Source organism: Miscanthus floridulus, chromosome 3 (assembly GCF_019320115.1).
Source record: "Miscanthus floridulus cultivar M001 chromosome 3, ASM1932011v1, whole genome shotgun sequence".
In the NCBI taxonomy this organism is placed as follows: Eukaryota; Viridiplantae; Streptophyta; class Magnoliopsida; order Poales; family Poaceae; genus Miscanthus; species Miscanthus floridulus.
Window position 1 is genome coordinate 140,265,634 of NC_089582.1, and position 19,565 is coordinate 140,285,198.

Genomic DNA, 19,565 nt, shown 5'->3' on the forward strand with positions numbered 1-19,565 from the left:
CTTGTCCAACATCGGTTGAGGTGGTTTGGCCATGTCCAAAGGAGACCTCCAGAGGCACTAGTGCATTGTGGAGTCCTAACCCAAGCTAATAATATGAGAGGTAGAGAAAGACCGAAATTGAGATGGGGGAGACAATAAAAAGAGATTTGAAAGATTAGGATATACCTAGAGATCTAGGTTTGAATAGAAGTGCTTAAAAAGTAGCTATTGAAGTGTCTGCACCGTGACTGGAGCTCTTGGTTGGGTTTCAACCCTAGTCTACCCTAACTTGCTTGGGACTGAAAGGCTACGTCGTCGTTGTTGTTGTTGTTGAGTGCTTGATCGTTGCTTCCAAGAATGCATGCGCCTATGAACTATTTTTTTTTCAGCGAACATTACTAACAGTTGCAAATCTTTTTTCTCCTACCCCGTCACATTGTATATTGTGCATAATTCAAGAATAATCGCTTTTGACAAGTGCAACAGTATTTCGAGTCCAAACTAAGCATCAGAACCAACCCATGAACTACCAACGCTACATGTATGTGCCATGGAAAACAAAAGCATCCACACCAGCTGATACTAATCCAGATGCACGACACGACCGAGCAGCATCAACGATGACCCAGATAGCTACCCAAACAGATGAGTGCGGACGTGCTCCCCCAACGTGCGTCGACAGCGGACCCTAACCTCGAGACACAGGCACGCAATTGAGGCGACAGCAACTGCGGAACCCTAGATTGGATGGGGCAGGCAAGCAGACCGGCCGATCACCCGGCTAGGCGAAACAACCGAGCCAACAGAACAGCAATCGATTCAAGCGCAGCGCGGCGCCGAGACGGCGAATCAGCGATCGGACGGAGCGGGGAGCTAGCTAGCGCCCCTTCACACAGGAGAAGCGCAAGAGACGAGCAGCGAGGCTTACGCGTGCTTGGATCGGAGGGGCCGCGCGGGCGCCGATGAGATCGTCTCGTCGTGGTACCGGAAGGACAGGAGAGGACGCAGCTCCGGGCGGCGGGGTTGGGCTCGGCGTCGGAGGCGGGGATCGCTTCGATTGGCTTCTTCCGCCGGCAACGGCAGCGGGGAAGATAGAATAGAAGAAAGCAGAAGATGGGATTCGGAGGACGCTATCGACCGGCTTTCCGCTACCGGTTAATTTGGGGATAAGTTATCAGGGGCTTTGGGTTTTCCTTTCCCACCGTGAGAGGAACGAGGAAGAGGGGTCCGAGCTGGCGTCTCGCGCGGCCTCAGGCCTCAGCCCTGACGAGCTATGGTGGGCCCACCTCAGACGCTGACGCGGTGGCACGTGATTGGCCTCGAGTACGTGCTGCCATATTTGAAGATTTTGGACAGCTAAACATCCTATAACAAGACTGTCTCCAACGACGTAATCCAAATCTAAGACCCATTCCATAGTTTGGGTCATGCACAGTAAAAAAAAGTCAAAGCACCGAAACATCAGGTCCTCCAACAGCCACCCCAAAATCTCGTCCTCTCTCTCCTCAATCTCTCTCCCCCGCGCCGCTTCCACCTCTCCCAGCCCCACCTCCCCGCTCATCGCCGGTGTCCGCATCGGAGCTACGCACGGAGCAGCAGACCAGCGGAGCGCGCCGCGACGGGGCCACGCCGGCGAGGCGGCGGACAACGCGGAGGCGCCGCCCGGTGAAGAAGCGGCTGCCGCTAGGGTTCGGATCCACCTGCCGCGCGGATGACGAGGAGGACGCCACCGCTGGGAGCGGGGCGCGTGGCGCCGTGGAGACGGACGCCATGGACGAGCACGAGGCTCGCCGCTCGCGCGCTGCTGTTGGAATCGTGCTCGACGGCTCGACCCCGGATCCCTGCTCCCCGACGGCCGCGCCCGCTCCCTGCCTTGACGTAGTACCCGCCAGTCGCGCCTCGAGGCGGACCTCGCCGCAGCAACTCCCCGCAGCAGTCCGCCTGGCCGCGCCTCGCCGCTCCCCGTTCCTACGGGCCCACCACTACGACCCCTCCAGAGATTTGCGTTCCTCTCTCTCGAAGAACGCACATTTGCAGTTCGGCAAGCCTCGTACCCAAAATGGGTGAGGTGATTGGGTCGTCTGTTGGAGCGATGTTTTTAAAGGCAAAACACTGTGAGCGACCGATTTTGCGTTTGGGTCACGGATTGCATGCGCTGTTGGAGTCAGTCTAAGGGAACAGATTTTCCAATCAGAAAACGCTTAGAAGCGGGCGTCCGTCACGGCATTCTACTCCGCTCCGCCCGTCTCTCTTATGAAAAAACAAAATTCCCCATTCCGCCTCGCGCCGTCTGTCCGTCCGCCTACCCCACTCTGGTGCACTGCTGCCGCCATCCCCCGCAAAGAGGAGGAATCCTCCGCAAGGTATGCTGCTAGCCGCCCCACCGACCACAGCTGTTGCTGGACCCTGTCGCCGACGCCTTGCCCTCCAAGCCTCCAAGCTCCATGCGCGTGCTCGGTGACTACAACGGCGGTTCCGTCCCCACCACGCCATGCCGTGCTCGGTCCTCCGCCATGCACCATCCTTGTCCGCAGGTGGCTAGAACCGGCCGTTCCCCGTTCTGTTCTGCGTCGCACGGAAGAATGGTGGAAAACACATGTTGCAAGGGTACATTTTAAGTGTTTCAAATATTTCAAAGGTATGTTGTAATTGTTTTAGATGAATGTTACAAAAGTAGATCGGGATGTTGCAATAGTTGTACATGTATGTTGCAAGCTTCTGTTCTCAATGTTTCATCTTTTTTTCCTGACATATGTTGCAAGTGTGTTTATCTAGATGTTGCACATGTTTTCACGCATATGTTGCTAGTGTGTTTATCTGAATGTTGCATATGTTGCACTGGCTATACACGTATGTTGCAAGTGTATCTTTCAAATGTTTCAAACATACGTTGCAAGTGTTTTATCTGGATGTTGCATATGTTGCAGTGTCTATACACATATGTTACAAGCGTATGTTGTAAATGTTTCATCTGTTGTAGACGTATGTTGCAGCAAATGCTTTTATGTTGCAAATGTTCCATGAGCAGGCGCGGCAAGGGGCGTAGGTGGAGGTGGAACCCTCAGGCACAGCGGTCCCCGTGTGTGCGCGGGAAGCGACGCGGGCGACAGCAGGCACGGAGCACAAAGTTGTATCCATGGGTGTGGCAGCAGGTGTGGAGCATGAAGGTGCATCCATGGGCGGGTAGCAGGCACGGAGCACGAGGCGAAGTGATGCACAAAACTGCATCTATAGGCGGGTAGCAGCCGCGGAGCATGAGACGAAGCAGAGCACGAAGCTGCATCTATAGACGCCCTGAGTGTATCATTATCGAAAACAGGTGGGCAGCAAGCGCGGGCGTCCGGACGGACGCCGCGTCTAGACGTTCGGGCGCTAGTCTCTCCCTTTTCCAATATACTGGCCTTGTTCGGTTCGTTGGAATTTAGCTACTGCTGTTGATGCTGATTTGTTATGAGAGAAAAACAATATTATCCATCACAGAATCGGTGAAAAGTCGTACTCGTCGTACCTCCCATTTGCAACACAAAAACACTTGGCAATTGGCATCGGCTGTGTCCTGTGTGAAGAAATGCGACGGACCATACATGTGGAAATTACCAATCAGAAAGGGCACTAAGAGCTATAAGACCAGACCAAAAAAATAAAAAATCAAAGGGTCTTAGACTCTTTGAAACAAGCAAGTGCTATACTTAGACTGTCTCCAACACCTTATGCAAACGGCGACGCAAATCTAAAATGGGTCACCCACAATGTTTTTAGCTGCTGAAAACCGGTTCCAACAGAGGACGCAAACACATCATGCATTTTGGGGACGAGGCCACCGAGACGCTTATTTGCGTCGTCTTTCTCCCAAGACGCAAAATCTTCACCAGCGAGACGGGCCCGACGACGGCGAGGCGGGGAGGGAGACGGGTGGCGCTCACCGGATCTCGCTGGGAGGGAGGGAGGCCGTGCAAAGGAGGGAGCTCGCCGACGAGGCGGCCCCGATGACGACGATGACAACGGCGAGGCGGGGAGGGAGGCGGGCGGCGCTCACCGGATCTCGCAGGGAGGGAGGGAGGCCGTGCAGGGGAGGGAGCCCGGCCGACGCAGCCACGCCACGCAGCCGCGACGTCCTTCCCGCGACGCAGCTCGCCAGAACCCTAGATCCAGGAGGAGGAGGAGGGCCTACATCGTCGGGCCCGCCGCGCCACTGGATCCGCGCCGGGGTTGCCGCACCAGGGCCCGTCCGTGCCAACGCCGCCGCGCCTGGGGTCGCTGTGTCGGGCCACCGCGCCGAGGGCCTCCCGCCGCCGTCCATGGCGCGGTGAGCGCGGTGGGGTGCAGGGAGGACACGGTGGGGCGTGGTGGGCGCGCGGTGAGCTCGCCGGGAGGACGTCGGGCATCGGGGAGGGAGAGAGAGAGGAGGCCCGGCCTCCTCCGTGGCACGCTCCACTGGATCGGTCTCGGGGAGGGAGGTGGGCTGTTGGAGAAGGGAGGGGACGGTTCGGTGACCTATTTACTGTGTAGAACCCAAATCTAGGAATGGGTCGTTGATTTAGGTATTGCTTGTTGGAGATAGTCTTATGTTGCCATTCTGAGGGACCGAGGAAGTCATCTGAGGACTGGAATGTACAGTATTTGATTCAGCGGGAGGAATAGAGCTGTGTGGAGCTACATTTCCAGTAGGGAAAGCTTTTATTTACTCAAGGTATGTTAAAAGGACCGGTGATACAAACAGTCCACGGTGGATGGCAGCAAGTGATGTTCTCAAATACTACAAAGGAAAGCGTATGCTGCTTGATATTGAAGCAGCGATCTGGCTCATCCGATGCAATCTCCAGCCTGTTCGGCTGGGCTTATAATCGTATACGATAGTGGATTATAAGTTGGAACATTATTTTTTTTTCTCACACCAAACTAACCAGCAGTAAATAATCCACGATCCTTTCAGCTGAAACGAACAGGCCACTCATTGGGGTCCTGTACTCTTGTTATGAGTAAAGGCACCGAATGTACGACACATAAGACACTGAAATCCAACAGACGAGTAGCTAATCAAGACAGCAAATGCTTTTTCACGCATCAATCAGATTTCATGGCAAGAATGCATCCACCTCAACCACCAAGCAAACACTCGAATTGATTCTTACTAGTGCTGTAGTGACTATGCCTACAAAATGGCCACTCTAGATTTCAAGCATCATATAATTTATACGTGCACAACGAAACCAGGGATACACAGGCATGGATGTGCCAATTTAAATCGGAAAAGAGAACTATATTATTTCTATACATTCTTGTTTCAACATGGAGTCACCAGGTCTGGTGCAGTGGTGAGAGCTGTCTCACTGAGTCACCAGGTCGTGGGTTCAAAGCAGCCTCTCCGCAGATTTTACAGGGAAAAGGCTTGTCTCAATTTATCCCTTCCCCAGACCCCACTCATGTGGGAGCCTCCGGCACTGGGTCTGCCCTGCCCTGCCCTTGTTTCAACATGGAATTGTGGCAGAACCGACTCAAAAGCAGGCGGACAAGCATAGTTCTGAACACCATTCTCGAATCCATCCTTGCAATACCTCACTCAAAATAAAACAAACGGACGAAGGAATCCTACAAGCGAAATTCTTAGCTTCAGAGCTAGCAAATATCGTAGGGCCGAAAATGGTTCCACCATATCAAAGTGTGGTGCACAACTGCACATCATTTATCCATCTCCCAGATAATAGCACTATCCTCTGCATGAATTAAGTAGCTATTAAGAATTAGAGTCTATGCAAAATACACATGCAATGGGAGTTTTCCAGACACAATGGTAATGTAAATCATTAAGAAAATAGAGTGAGTGATTTGATGATTTCTCCTGGCATGTACCTTTGATCTTTTTGTTTATCCACACCTCAATCAGCATTCCTGCACCAACTCCAGCAGCACACACGGCACCATAGATTGCCAGTGCAGAAGGCAAAGATCGCCGAGGCAGAAAATAATACTCAGGGACTTGTCTGATCTTCTTTGGAAGGCGCTTCTTGACAACTGGTTGGCTAGATTCAGTAGTCACTGCACCGCCCACAGTCTTCCAGTCCACATTCTTCAGCATATCTTTTGAGTCCACACTAGCCATTTGGAAGCTGTGTATGCACAAAGGTTATGATAGTCAGCAAGACAGCAAGGACACATCATCTGTCTCAAAATTGGATCCTACTACAATCTAATAATATCCTAGAATAATTGGGACAGTCAGCAGAGCATATTGTTGCAACTAATAGCACATTTGCAGATTTGCTACCACCAGACAGATAGAGATAATAGATCTAGGATATACTGATATAGGAACAATAATGTCAGAATGTCAGATACAACATCTTCAGAAACAACTCATTTCATAATCCTCAAGCATTCATTCACTGATCACCTACAAATTTGTAAGTTCGTAACTGGAATTGACAACCTGTCAGTTTCCATAACTCAGAGTGCATGACTAGGTAGGTTAGTAAATCGACAATCTTAAGAAGATCACAATGGCACGATTCCAGGTTAAAGGAAGGCGCATACAGAGGCAACACAACACACTGTTGGTCCAATCCTTTGTAATTTTCTCCAAAAAGTGAAAAACGAGGAGCTCGAAACTAGTCGACCGTGACACACCCGATCTACAGAAACCAATTCCTGATCCGGCTGGAACAAGCAGGTCCACGCATCTGATTACACGACTATGAGAAGAAGCGAGGCCAGGCCAATCAGGTGGCGCGGTTGGCTGTGGATTAGAGGTGCGGTGAATCCCCTGACCTGGTGAACTGGATGACGACGGCGGCGGCGTTGGTGAGCACTGAAATGACGCCTAGAATCAGTCAGCTATTAGGGCCGCAACTCGCGAGTCCGCACGGCGGGCGGATGGGCTGATCGTACGGCAAGCGGTTCGTCCAGAGTCGCCTTGGGCTTGATAGCCCGGTGTCGGTGACTGCCGACGGCCGACGGCGAGTGCTCCTCCCTCCGGTGCGATTGGTTTGGCGTCTGACGGGCAGCTGAGCGACGGGGGATTGTGGAATCGACCAGAGATGTACAGAACGGAGACCGGAGATGAGAGTGTCACGCGTACATGGGCCAGAAGAGTGGTGGGCCTACATTCTACAAGGTCCATCGCCCACCCCAAACGGCCCAGACAGAAGGCCTGTAAAGCAAAACCGCAGGACATTACGACCTAGGTTTTTCATCCGTGACGAGCCAGCCCATATAAAACCTCAGAGCACCAGCCACCTTGCGACCTCTCGCGCCGCCACCTCCCTGTTCCAGCTCTCTAGCGCACGGCGCAGCCGTCAGAAACCCTAAACTTCTGCGGCGACGATGGCGGCGGCACCGGCAGGAGGCGGCGCGCGGGCGCTGTCCCAGTGGGAGCAGGACATACAGATGATGCTCGCCGCCGACGTCCACCTCGGCACCAAGAACTGCGACTTCCAGATGGAGCGCTACGTATACAAGCGCCGCACTGATGGTATTAAGTCCAATTCTCTCTAGACCAACCAAATGTTTACATCGAATGCGTCTTGTATTGGATATCTAGTTATAGATCTGTTGGGATCTTGCTATGCGCATGCAGATATTAGGCTGCGATTGTAGTTCAATTGAGAAATATTGGCGCGTAGTTTCAGTCGACAGATATTGATTCATACGTATGTAATTTCTAGTAAAGGTTTTCTGCATATATGTATGTAATTTCTAGTTGTTGGCTATCAGTGTGATGCACATATGTGCGTTGTCTGCTTTTAGCATTATTTCTCCAGCGTGGTCTTGATGATTTGTCTAGCATGAAGATTTGGAGGGTTTCTGGAATGGGTGTGATACACATACGTGTAAGGTCTAGCTGCGACATTACAAGTGCTATTCGTCTCAATATCATACCATAAACATGAGCTGTGGGATTGATTCAGACTAGATTCTATCAAAATTAAAGGATCAATTGACTTATATCGAATATCTTATGTCTATGTTGCTGTGTTTGTTCACTGAAATCAATGTGGAGAACGTCTAGTACTTCAGTGTTAACTCAAGTTGCTTATGCCGATCAATCCCCTTTGTCATTTGACCATGGTGAACTGTGAATTAACAATAGTGCTGTTGTATATTATCCTTCAGGTATCTACATTATTAACCTTGGGAAGACCTGGGAGAAGCTACAGTTGGCTGCGAGGGTCATCGTTGGAATTGAAAATCCTCAAGATATTATAGTACAGTCTGCTAGGCCCTATGGCCAGAGGGCTGTCCTCAAGTTTGCGCAGTACACTGGTGCTCATGCCATTGCTGGCAGGCACACTCCTGGTACATTCACCAACCAGTTGCAAACCACATTCAGTGAGCCGCGCCTTCTTATCCTGACTGACCCCAGGACTGATCATCAGGTAAAAAAACTTATATCTGTTGAAGGAAAAAACTTTGTTGATTCAGAGCACTTACAAATCTTCTTTATCAAACTTTGTACAGCCCATTAAGGAGTCTGCACTTGGAAACATTCCCACCATTGCCTTCTGCGACACTGACTCCCCTATGCGCTATGTTGATATTGGCATTCCTGCCAATAACAAGGGGAAACAGAGCATTGGTTGTCTGTTCTGGCTGCTTGCCAGAATGGTCCTCCAGATGCGTGGTACAATTCTTCCAGGACACAAGTGGGACATCATGGTAAACTGATATAATCTGAACTAGTTTCATTCCTACCAATTTCTGACCTGTATAAACAAAGCATTTAACTTTTTGTTGCTTCGAATCATATGCTTGTTTGTTGTTTTTCTTTTGCAGGTTGATCTTTTCTTCTACAGAGACCCAGAGGAAGCAAAGGAGCAGGAGGAAGAAGAGGCTCTGGTTGCTCCTGACTATGGGGCAGTTGCAGAATATGCTGCTCCAGGGGCTGACAACTGGGGCGCTGATTGGGGTGCTGGTGAAGCTGCAGCTCCACCTGCTGGCATCCCAGCTGCTGGTGCAGACTGGGCTGCTGCTCCAGGTCCAGTTTCTCTTCTCATAGTAATATGATTTGCATTTAAAAACAAGACATTCTAATCTTTGTAGTAGTATTCTGTTTACACATGCTTAGTTTGTCTAGAGTACACTGTTTAAATGATTGATAGTTGATGCTCTATTATACCTTTTTGTGTGCCTAGAAGTAGCTTGCTGTGTGTTTTAAGCTAGATGGTGATTGGAGCTGAATCTTTGATATGTTTTTCTAGCGTGGCTTAAAATGCAAACGATTTTTTTTTATCACAAGTAGCCCTTTGACCTATAGGTTTTAATGTGTAACTGTGTTGAAACTTTAAATCTTTATAGATTTACTCTTCTCATAATAATGTTTGATCACACGTGCTTGTTTCTTTTATTTTTACTATTACCTGGTTATCTGCTTGTTTAGTTTCGTACACCTGTGGCGCTTACAATTACGCATGTGAATTTCAGCTCCTCCAGCCGATGGTGTCTGGGATGCAGCTGCGGCTCCTCCAGCAGCCACCGGATGGGAACAAGGCGCTGCCCCTGTCGCGGCACCTACCCCTAACTGGTAGTAAAGAGTAAATCAGCATGGCTGATGGCTTATACTAGTCATCATCAGAACTTGTTGGTAGACACTGCTTGAGTAGTAGCTTAGAAGTTTTTACGTGGTACTAGATGAGAATCAATTGTGTTATTGACTCTGCTGAGACAGCGAGTGAACCGGGCCCCTTTTTGTTATCATCTCAAATAGATAGCTCTGTTTTAAGCGTATTTTGTGAACTGTAGTCTTCGTTGCAGCAATTGTCTCTCCTGCTTGCATTTTGTGGCACCCAAGATTTGTAAATAATTGTTAGGCTTTTGGGCTGACATCTTCCTTGTATTTTTGGCCCACGGGGCCCCTTGAATCCGCCCCTGTCGATGACGTGCCTCGCCCCGGCCTCACCGCGCGCCGCCAGCCCGAAGAACAGCGACCTCCCCACCTGCAAACGCACGCGCTCATCCTGATAAGGATTTGCCACGGTTCCATCTCTGGAGCAGGCAGTGGCCGCTTTACCATGACTGCGGTGGCGCCGAGCGCCAGCGCCTTGAACACGTCGGTGCCCCGCCGGACGCCGCCGTCCACCAGCACCATCGCGCAACGGATCGCCGCACGTTGCGAACGTTCATGCGCTGTGTTTGCATGTGCGAAGTTGCGAGCGTACGTGCTGTGTGTTACCTCTTCGAGCACCGAGATGGTGGCCGGCGCGTAGTCCAGCTGACGGGCGGCGTGGTTGGACACGATCGCGCCGGCCGCCCCAGCCTCCACGGCCTTCCTGGCTGTCCAACGCAGCCACCGCAGAGTCAGAGTTCAGTCAGTGACCATAGACAATTGTTAGAAGCGAATGTAAATGAAAGATTTGGAAGAATTGATCACTGAATATATATTTATATACAAGTGAAGGGATGTCACGAAAGGACACGACTGCTCCTAAAGGACATGCTCTTTAGGAGTAAAACTAACTATCAAATCCTATCCACTAATCTTGTATTTGATCGATGAGATCACTCCGTGAACAGGTGTCTGTTTATGGTGTCGTTTCACGATACTCCCCCTTGATCGAATCTTCATTGAGATCAACACTCCCCCTTGATCGAATCTTCATTGAGATCAATGCAGCTGTAAACTGAGATTCCTCGGAAACCCTATAAAAAATCTGAGGAATATATGGATATGCCATAAAAACTCTTTTAAATCTTATTTAAAAAATAAGGAGAAAATATCATAATTATTTGTGATTTAAATAAACCAATATGTCATTGTATCCCATTAAAAAAACTCAGTAGGAAAAAATATTGGAGATACGACCTAAAAATAACTCCCCAAAAACCTTTCGGAAAAATATGAGGAGCAATATAAAGTGATATGTCGCTAAAACTCCTATGAAAAGCCAGTGAGAAAACTAGGAGAAAATGTGACTATATTATTGGTATTGCCTCTTGGATAACTCATATGAAAAATTTTTTTAGGGAAAAACCATTGATGAATTGTGAGGGCAATATGTGTTTTTGATATTTTCTAAAAAAAATCCCGATGGGAAAAATAGAAAAATATGACACATGGTTATATTAATATTACTTCGTTAAAAACTTTAACAAGAAACCTTATTAGTACAAATTGTGAAAGATAAGAGTATAATATGATACTGATACAGGTCAGCATTTAGGAGATGTCTCCCCATAATTCGTGTAAATTCTGAAGTCGTCGCATACCAATTTCATGTACAAATTTTTAAAACATAGAATTTGGTAAGGACTCAGTAAATAGGTCAGCACGATTATCACATGACTTGATTTGCAAGATGTTTATTCCCCCATTTTTTGTAATTTATGGGGATAAAACAGCTTAGGGGCAATGTGCTTAGTGGCATTACTCTTTATGTAACATGTTTGTATCTATGTAACATAAGAGAAATTATCTTCAAAGGTAATTGTATGTGATTCAATCGAACAAATACTATATGACTATTGTATGTGGTTAATCATTCTGCGAAGCCATACACATTCATATGATACCTCGTATAGAGTAATAATTTTAGAATGATTAGTAGAGATTGCCATCAGAATTTGTTTAGAAGACTTCTATGAGATAGTTATACCTCCATGTCAGGATACAAATTCTGCTTGGGATTGGCCATTATGGGGACCAGATAAGTAACCAACATCCGTGTATCCAATCATATTGGGATCATGATTTTTTTCTTAAAGAATAAACCAAGATCCTTTATGCCATTAAGATATCTGAGGATATGCTTCTCTCCCGTCCAATGACGGTGAGTTGGATCTGCACTATGTCTAGCTAGTAAGTTTATTGTAAATGCGATATCTAGCCGGGTGCAATTTGCAAGATACATAAGTGTTCCAATGACATTAAGATATGAAACCAATGGTCCAAATATCTTTTCTCTAATATCCCATAGTCTAAATGGATCTTTCTCTATTTCTAAAGAACGAACAACCATCAGGGTTTAGTTAGGATATGATTTGTCTATATTGAAGTTCTCCAATATTTTCTGGATATAGGTTGGGTCTTATCCAAATCCTCCATCTCGAAGGTCAATTCCACATGATGGAAATTGTATCTAAAATGATTGCTTAATTATTTTTGTATCATGATGATATTAAAATAATCAATATATACAATCATGCTTAATTATACACAATGTATATTGCGATTTGTATTTGGATTCAGAATATGAAGTCCATTGGGACTTATACGTCCAAATTTATCAAATTCATGTGATCTACCAATTATTAAATTTGAAAACTTAATTTTCACACATACCATGGGGTATGTTATGCTAGGTCTGCGCGAAACCATATGCTACAAGCTCTCATTATTCACCACCTTGCTCTGAAAAGAAACTATGTGAGAAAAGATATTATTGTGGTAATACTTCTCATCATTGAACAAGATCCGTCTCCTTAATTGTCACCTTTTAGCTTGACCAAATTTGAGTGTGAAGACACTCTGCCTAGGACTTTTGTTTGGATCTAGTAAGGTGAAGAGCAATCTTTGAGGAGTATATGCCACGACAATTTGTAGTATTTGAATGATTGATTCGGTTCTTAGAATCAATATAGCATGTGAAAATATTAATCATTTTGGACTCCTTGTCATTTTCCATATGAAGTCAGGGTGTTCCGATATCTCAGGATCAGAATTTAGGTGCACCGTTGATTCAGGTGGATTTTGATTTGGGTTTTGGATGTTCATCCATTTGGGTGTCTACCAACTTGAGGTTGGCTTAGATTTACTGATTTGGAGGATCTTGTCCTTGGTATCCTCGGACACTTACTTAAAGCATTATCCTTAAGAGCGGACGTATTTCTCTTCCTCTTCTTTGAAAGTGAGAGTTGAATAGTTTTAATTGGTACATCCATTCTTTCAGGCGCATTATAAGTAGGATAAGAGAATTTTGTGACACCCTTATTATCAGTAAATGCTTCTAGCAGATTCTTTACAATATGATGCAAATATGATATGTTCTAAACGATTAGGTTTAGATTCTTTGGTATGTGGATGTGAGGATTGCTCTTTTGATTCCTGTCATTCTTTGTGTCGTATAAATCTCCCCCTAATGTCTAGAATTATCCTCAATTTATGATTAACATACGGGCAATGCATAAATCCCTTGTAGAGTTACCTTATTGGGATCCCTAATGCCCATTGGTATGCTGGCGTGGTGATATCGATATGTGCAAACATACTCGATGCGCATATGGGAAATGTTTGGCTGCAACCAAAGTTCCACGTACGTACTATAACAGAAGGAGTTGTATAAGTGCAGCTGGATGAATTTGAATTAACGATGTAGTGTGTAAGGCCGCATGAAACCAACTTAGCGCTAGTAAATTACAATTCTATTTTAATAGATCATCAAACAATAAACTTAATTCTCTCGATGAGAGATTTAGTATGGCCATTATTTGTATGCTCATAAGATATTTAATGATGAAGTTCCTAAAAACCAAACAATCCATATAAATGGATTAGATTTCGCATCTAGGATCGTTTGCTCTAAATTGAAGAATTTGAGCAAAGTATTTGGTAAATTTATCGTACCTTATGAGTAAGGCACACAATTAGGACAATATTGTAGATGCATAAATGTGCATTACATAATATATTTATGGTCCATAAAATGATAAACAGAGTCACATGTATGTTCTTAAATTTCAAGAAATTCAGTGGCTCATATTGATGCTATGACCAATAAAATCGATAATAATTCTCACGTTATCCATAGGGTTGAATAACCGAGGCAGATGTGCCATGTCTTGTTGACATCAAGAGGGAGAATTATTCTATATGCAACATAGGATACGGGTTATGTATGTGTAGTTCAATCCAACTGAAGATGTTTTGTTTAAATGCTTGATTGATGTGTCATATTCGTTGCTAAGAAAAAAAATACCCCTCTTAGTTGTCATCTTAGAGTTTTGATATGAAAAATCATATTGACGGATATCTCCATAATTTTAATTGGTATATTATTGAATCAGAATACACTAATGGATTCATAAGTATTATTTGAGTACCAATAAGAAGTATGATAGTAAGACGATCAAAGCCCACTGTCATGATATCGCGTCAAGCGATTATCAAAATATTTCCTTATCTCTTTTTAAGAGTTAGGAATATTTTTGTTTCCCTATATATGTATAGAGTTTGTGGTGCAATTGTCCACTAGGTAAAATTCGTCTTTGTATTTGGATTGACTCCCACATAAATCTATATATAGCTTGAAGAATTTAATGAAATTCTTTGCAGATATACAGGTTACATAAAATTTAATGGAATATCAAATGGTACGTGTGAAAATTAAGTTTCTAAATTTAATAATTAGCAGATCAAATGAATTTGGGCAGAGACCTAGCATAACATACGCAAAGCCATCGGGTCCCATAGGTCGGATGGAGATAAAGAAAGGTCCCATAGGTACACGTGACATGTAAGTCATCGGGTCCCATAGGTCGGATGGAGAAGAGTCCCAAAGGTACATGTCGGATGGAGAAAGAATCGAGTGGAGACTTTTATAACCAATTGCAAGCGTCATGGATGAGTAATTGCAGGTCCCACATGTACACGTCGGATGAAGAAGAGTCCCACAGGTACACGTCGGATGGAGAAAGGACCGAGCGGAGATTTTATGACGAATTACCGTTCGTTATATATGAATATTATTCATCATAGATGTGTAATTAGTTCAATGACGAAGTCCTGTTCGTCATAGTTTTAAAGAATATCGTCACAGATGAGCAGGAACAGTCACGCGAGTGATCTGTGATGAAACCATGTGCTCTTCTATGATGTTTTTTATGATATCTGATTTCATCATAGATAGGAAGGGTTTGAAGATCGTCACCACTGATCTATGACAAAACAAAAATATTCATCATTAAGATTTTCGTCATAGAAGTACATATTTCTACTAGTGAGTCCCAATGGACTTCACATTCTAAATCCAAATATAAATCGTAACATACATTATGTATAATTTAGGTCAAAACATGACTTGAGACAATTAAGTTGATTGTGGTACAACTTATTACGTGAGTTCCTTCCATAGAAGGATTTTAGATACAATTTTCATCATGTGGATTCAAGATGGAGGATTTGGTTAAGACCCATCCTATATTCACAAAAAATTAGAAAAATTCAATATGGACAAATCATATCCTAATAAAATCCCAATGGTTGTTCGTTCTTTAGAAATAGAAAAGATCCATTTAGACCACAAAATATTGGAGTAAAGATACTGGGACCGAGGGTCCATATCTCAGTGTCATTGGAACACTTATTGTATCAGGCCTGATATCACATTTGCAATAAACTTACTAGGTAGACATAGTGCAGATCCAACTCATCGTCATTGGACAGGAGAGAAGCATATCCTTAGATATCTTAATGGCACAAAGGATCTTTTCTTCTTTAAGAAAAATCACGATCCCAATAAGATTGGATACATGGATGCTGGTTACTTATCTAGTTTCCATAATGGCTAATCTCAAACAGGATTTGTATTCTTACATGGAGGTACTGCTATTTCATGAAAGTCTTCTAAACAGGCTTTGACGGCGACCTCTACTAATCATTCTTAAATTATTGCTCTATACAAGGCATCACATGAATGTGCACGGCTTCGCAGAATGATTAATCAGATACAACAGTCATATGATATTAGTTCGATTAAATCACCTAAATTTATCTATGAAGGTAATTTCACTTATGTTAGATAGATGCAAACAGGTTACATAAAAGTGTAATGTCACTAAGGACATTGCACCTAAGCTATTTTAACCCCATGAATTACAATAAAGCGAGAAAATAAACATCTTGCAAATCAAGTTAATCTTGCTGACCTATTTACTAAGTCCTTACCAATTTCTAAGTTTTAAATTGGTATACCCGACTTCAAAATTTACAAGAATCAGGGGGAAACATATCCTAGATGCAGACCTATACCAATATCATATTATACTCTTTTCTTTCATAAGTTTTATTCACAAGGTTTCTTGTTAAAGTTTTTAATGAGGTAATATTAATATAAGCATGTGTCATATTTTTTATTTTCCCCATCGAGGTTTTTGTGGAAAATATCAAAGACACATATTGTCCTCATAACTCATCCATGTTTTTTCCCTAAAAAGATTTTTCATGTGAGTTATTCAAGAGGCAATACCAATAATATATCGTCATATTTTCTCCTAATTTTCTCACTAGGTTTTTACAGGAGTTTTAGCGATATATCACTTTATATTGCTCCTCATATTTTTCCTGAAAGTTTTTGTGGGAGTTTTCTTTATGTCGTATCTCCAATATTTTTTTCATTGGGGTTTTTAATAGGATACCAATGACATAATGATTTATTTCAATCACAAACAAATATGCAATTTTCTTCTTATTTTTTCATTAAGGTTTAAAGGAGTTTTATGGTATATCTATTGATACATATTCCTTAAATTTTCCCCATAGGGTTTTTCGAGGAATCTTAGCTTATAGCTACATTGATCTCACGAAAAATTCAATCAAGGAGGAGTGTTGTGAAACGGCATCTCCTGGCCGAAGAGGCGCCTCCATCCAATGATGCATCCAAACGACGTTGTTTCACAGAGATGATCTCATCCGTAGATAGAGGCAATTAAATAAACAAGATTTGGAAAAACTGTTGTTTTCAATAATCTCTGAAATATATTTATATAAGTGAAGGGGTGTCAGAAGGGACACGACTATTTCTAAAGGACATGCCCTTTGGGAGTAAAACTAATTGTCAAATCCTATTCACTAATCTTGTATTCAATGGATGAGATCACTGCGTGAACATGTGTCTGTTTATGGCGTTGTTTCACAACAGTAATTACCCAGTACACCAGAAGAGTGGCGGGCCTACATTCTACAAGGTCCATCGCCCACCCCAAAAGGCCCAGAAAGAAGGCCCGTAAAGCAAAACCGCAGGACATCACGACCTAGGGTTTTCATCCGTGATGACCCAGCCCATATAAAAGCTCAGAGCACCAGCCACCTCGCGATCTCTCGCGCCGCCACTTCCCTGTTCCATCTCTCTAGCGCACGGCGCAGCCGTCAGAAACCCTAAACTTCTGCGGCGACGATGGCGGCGGCACCGGCAGGCGGCGGCGCGCGGGCGCTGTCCCAGCGGGAGCAGGACATCCAGATGATGCTCGCCGCCGACGTCCACCTTGGCACCAAGAACTGCGACTTCCAGATGGAGCGCTACGTATACAAGCGCCGCACTGATGGTATTTAGTCCAATTCTCTCTAGACCAACCAAATGTTTACATCGAATGCGTCTTGTATTAGTTATAGATCTGTTGGGATCTTGCTATGCGCATGCAGATATGAGTCTGCGATTGTACTTCAATTGAGAAATATTGACGCGTAGAGTCGACAGATATTGATCCATACGTATGTAATTTCTTGTTAAGGTTTTCTGGTATCAGTGTGATACTCGTATGTGTATGTAATTTCTAGTTGTTAATGGTTTCTGGTATCAGTGTGATACACATATGTGCGTCGTCTACTTTTAGTATTATTTCGCCATTATGTTCTTGAGGATTTATCTAGCATGAAGATTTGGAGGGTTTCTGGAGTGAGTGTGATACACATACTTGTAAGTCTAGCTGCGGCATTACAAGTGCTATTTGTCTCAATGCCATACCATAAATATGAGCTGTGGGATTGGTATGTCTATGTTGCTGTGTTTGTTCATTGGAATAAATGGGAAGAACGTCTAGTAGTTCAGTGCTAACTCAAGTTGCTTAGGCCGATCGATCCCCTTTGTCATTTGAACATGGTGAACTGTGAATTAACAATAGTGCTGTTGTATATTATTATCCTTCAGGTATCTACATTATTAACCTTGGGAAGACCTGGGAGAAGCTACAGTTGGCTGCGAGGGTCATTGTTGCCATTGAAAATCCACATGATATAATTGTCCAGTCTGCTAGGCCCTATGGCCAGAGGGCTGTCCTCAAGTTTGCGCAGTACACTGGTGCTCATGCCATTGCTGGCAGGCACACTCCTGGTACATTCACCAACCAGCTGCAAACCTCATTCAGTGAGCCGCGCCTTCTTATCCTGACTGACCCCAGGACTGATCATCAGGTAAAGTTATATCTGCTGAAAGAAAAACTTTGTTGATTCAGAGCGCTTACAAATCTTCTTTATCAAACTTTGTACAGCCCATTAAGGAATCTGCACTTGGAAACATCCCCACCATTGCCTTCTGCGACACTGACTCCCCTATGCGCTATGTTGATATTGGCATTCCTGCCAATAACAAGGGGAAACAGAGCATTGGTTGTCTGTTCTGGCTGCTTGCCAGAATGGTCCTCCAGATGCGTGGTACAATTATTCCAGGACACAAGTGGGACATCATGGTAAACTGATATACTCTGAACTAGTTCTATTCCTACCAATTTCTGACCTGAATAAACAAAGCATTGACTTTTTTTCGCTTCTTGAATTGTATGCTTGTTTCTCTTTTGCAGGTTGATCTATTCTTCTACAGAGACCCGGAGGAAGCAAAGGAGCAGGAGGAAGAAGAGGCTCTGGTTGCTCCTGACTATGGCGCCGTTGCAGAATATGCTGCTCCAGGGGCTGACAATTGGGGCGCCGATTGGGGTGCTGGTGAAGCCGCAGCTCCACCTGCTGGCATTCCAGCTGCTGGTGCAGACTGGGCTGCTGCTCCAGGTCCATTTTCTCTTCTCATAGTAATATGATTTGCATTTGAAGACGATTCATTCTAATCTTTGTAGTAGTATTCTGTTTACACATGCTTAGTTTTTCTAGGGTACGATGTTCAGTTTATTGATAGTTGATGCTCTATTCTACCTTTTGTGTGCCTAGAAGTAGCTTGCTGTGTTTCTAAAGCTAGAAGGTGATTTGATATGAATCTTTGATATGTTTTTCTAGCGTCGCTTAAAATGCAAACAAATTTTTTATCACAAGTTGCCCTTTGACCTATAATAGGTTTTAATGTGTAACCGTGTAATTCTTTATAGATTTAGATTTACTCTTCTCATATTAGTGTTTGATCACATTTGCTTGTTTCTTTTACTTTTATTATTACCTGGTTATCTGATTGTTTAGTCTCATTATATAGGATTTTATGGGTAACTGTGAGGAAGCTTTAGATCACTATAGAGTGTACTCAATAACGTTTGTTCACATTTGTTTGTTTCTTTTATTTTTATTTATTATCTGTTTTGTTTAGTTTCATACACCTGTGGCTCTTACAATTCCGCATGTGAATTTCAGCTCCTCCTGCTGATGGTGTCTGGGATGCAGCCACGGCTCCTCCAGCAGCCACCGGATGGGAACAAGGCGCTGCCCCTGTTGCGGCACCTGCCCCCAACTGGGAGTAAAGAATAAATCAGCTTGGTTGATGGCATATATTAGTTATCATCAGAACTTGTTGGTAGACACTGCTTGAGTAGTAGCTTTGAACTCTTTACGTGCTACTAGACGAGAATCATTTTTGTGTTTTTGACTCTGCCGAGACAGCGAGTGAATCGGGCCCCTTTCTATTATCCCAAATGGATAGCTCTGTTTTAAGCGAATTTTGTGAACTGTATGC

The 19,565-nt window shown here is 44.4% G+C and overlaps 2 protein-coding genes and 1 pseudogene across 2 annotated transcripts; 2 read left to right on the forward strand and 1 right to left on the reverse strand.

The window, feature by feature from the left end:
- Window positions 1–5,054: 5,054 nt before the first annotated feature.
- LOC136547239 (uncharacterized) lies at window positions 5,055–6,995 on the reverse strand. Its single transcript, XM_066539205.1, has 3 exons — window positions 6,745–6,995; window positions 5,830–6,086; window positions 5,055–5,693 (listed from the first exon to the last, which is right to left on the reverse strand). The coding sequence occupies exons 2-3, from the start codon at window positions 6,077–6,079 to the stop codon at window positions 5,659–5,661; spliced, it is 285 nt and encodes a 94-aa protein (XP_066395302.1). The 5' UTR covers window positions 6,080–6,086; window positions 6,745–6,995; the 3' UTR covers window positions 5,055–5,658.
- Window positions 6,996–7,205: 210 nt separating this feature from the next.
- On the forward strand, window positions 7,206–9,795 carry LOC136547240 (small ribosomal subunit protein uS2y-like; annotated as a pseudogene).
- A 7,194-nt stretch (window positions 9,796–16,989) lies between these two features.
- LOC136542618 (small ribosomal subunit protein uS2y-like) lies at window positions 16,990–19,548 on the forward strand. The gene is made up of 5 exons (XM_066535127.1): window positions 16,990–17,226; window positions 17,829–18,091; window positions 18,169–18,366; window positions 18,478–18,679; window positions 19,247–19,548. The coding sequence occupies exons 1-5, from the start codon at window positions 17,079–17,081 to the stop codon at window positions 19,351–19,353; spliced, it is 918 nt and encodes a 305-aa protein (XP_066391224.1). The 5' UTR covers window positions 16,990–17,078; the 3' UTR covers window positions 19,354–19,548.
- Window positions 19,549–19,565: the final 17 nt, after the last annotated feature.

Excerpts from the sequence above, each read along its gene's own strand:
- LOC136547239 (XM_066539205.1), bottom strand. The coding sequence starts at position 6,079 with ATGGCTAGTGTGGACTCAAAAGATATGCTGAAGAATGTGGACTGGAAG. Across the intron at positions 5,694-5,829 it reads GATAAACAAAAAGATCAAAG|AGGATAGTGCTATTATCTGG; the intron begins GTACATGCCAGG and ends TAATTCATGCAG.
- LOC136542618 (XM_066535127.1), top strand. The coding sequence starts at position 17,079 with ATGGCGGCGGCACCGGCAGGCGGCGGCGCGCGGGCGCTGTCCCAGCGG. Across the intron at positions 18,092-18,168 it reads ACCCCAGGACTGATCATCAG|CCCATTAAGGAATCTGCACT; the intron begins GTAAAGTTATAT and ends AACTTTGTACAG. Across the intron at positions 18,367-18,477 it reads GACACAAGTGGGACATCATG|GTTGATCTATTCTTCTACAG; the intron begins GTAAACTGATAT and ends TCTCTTTTGCAG.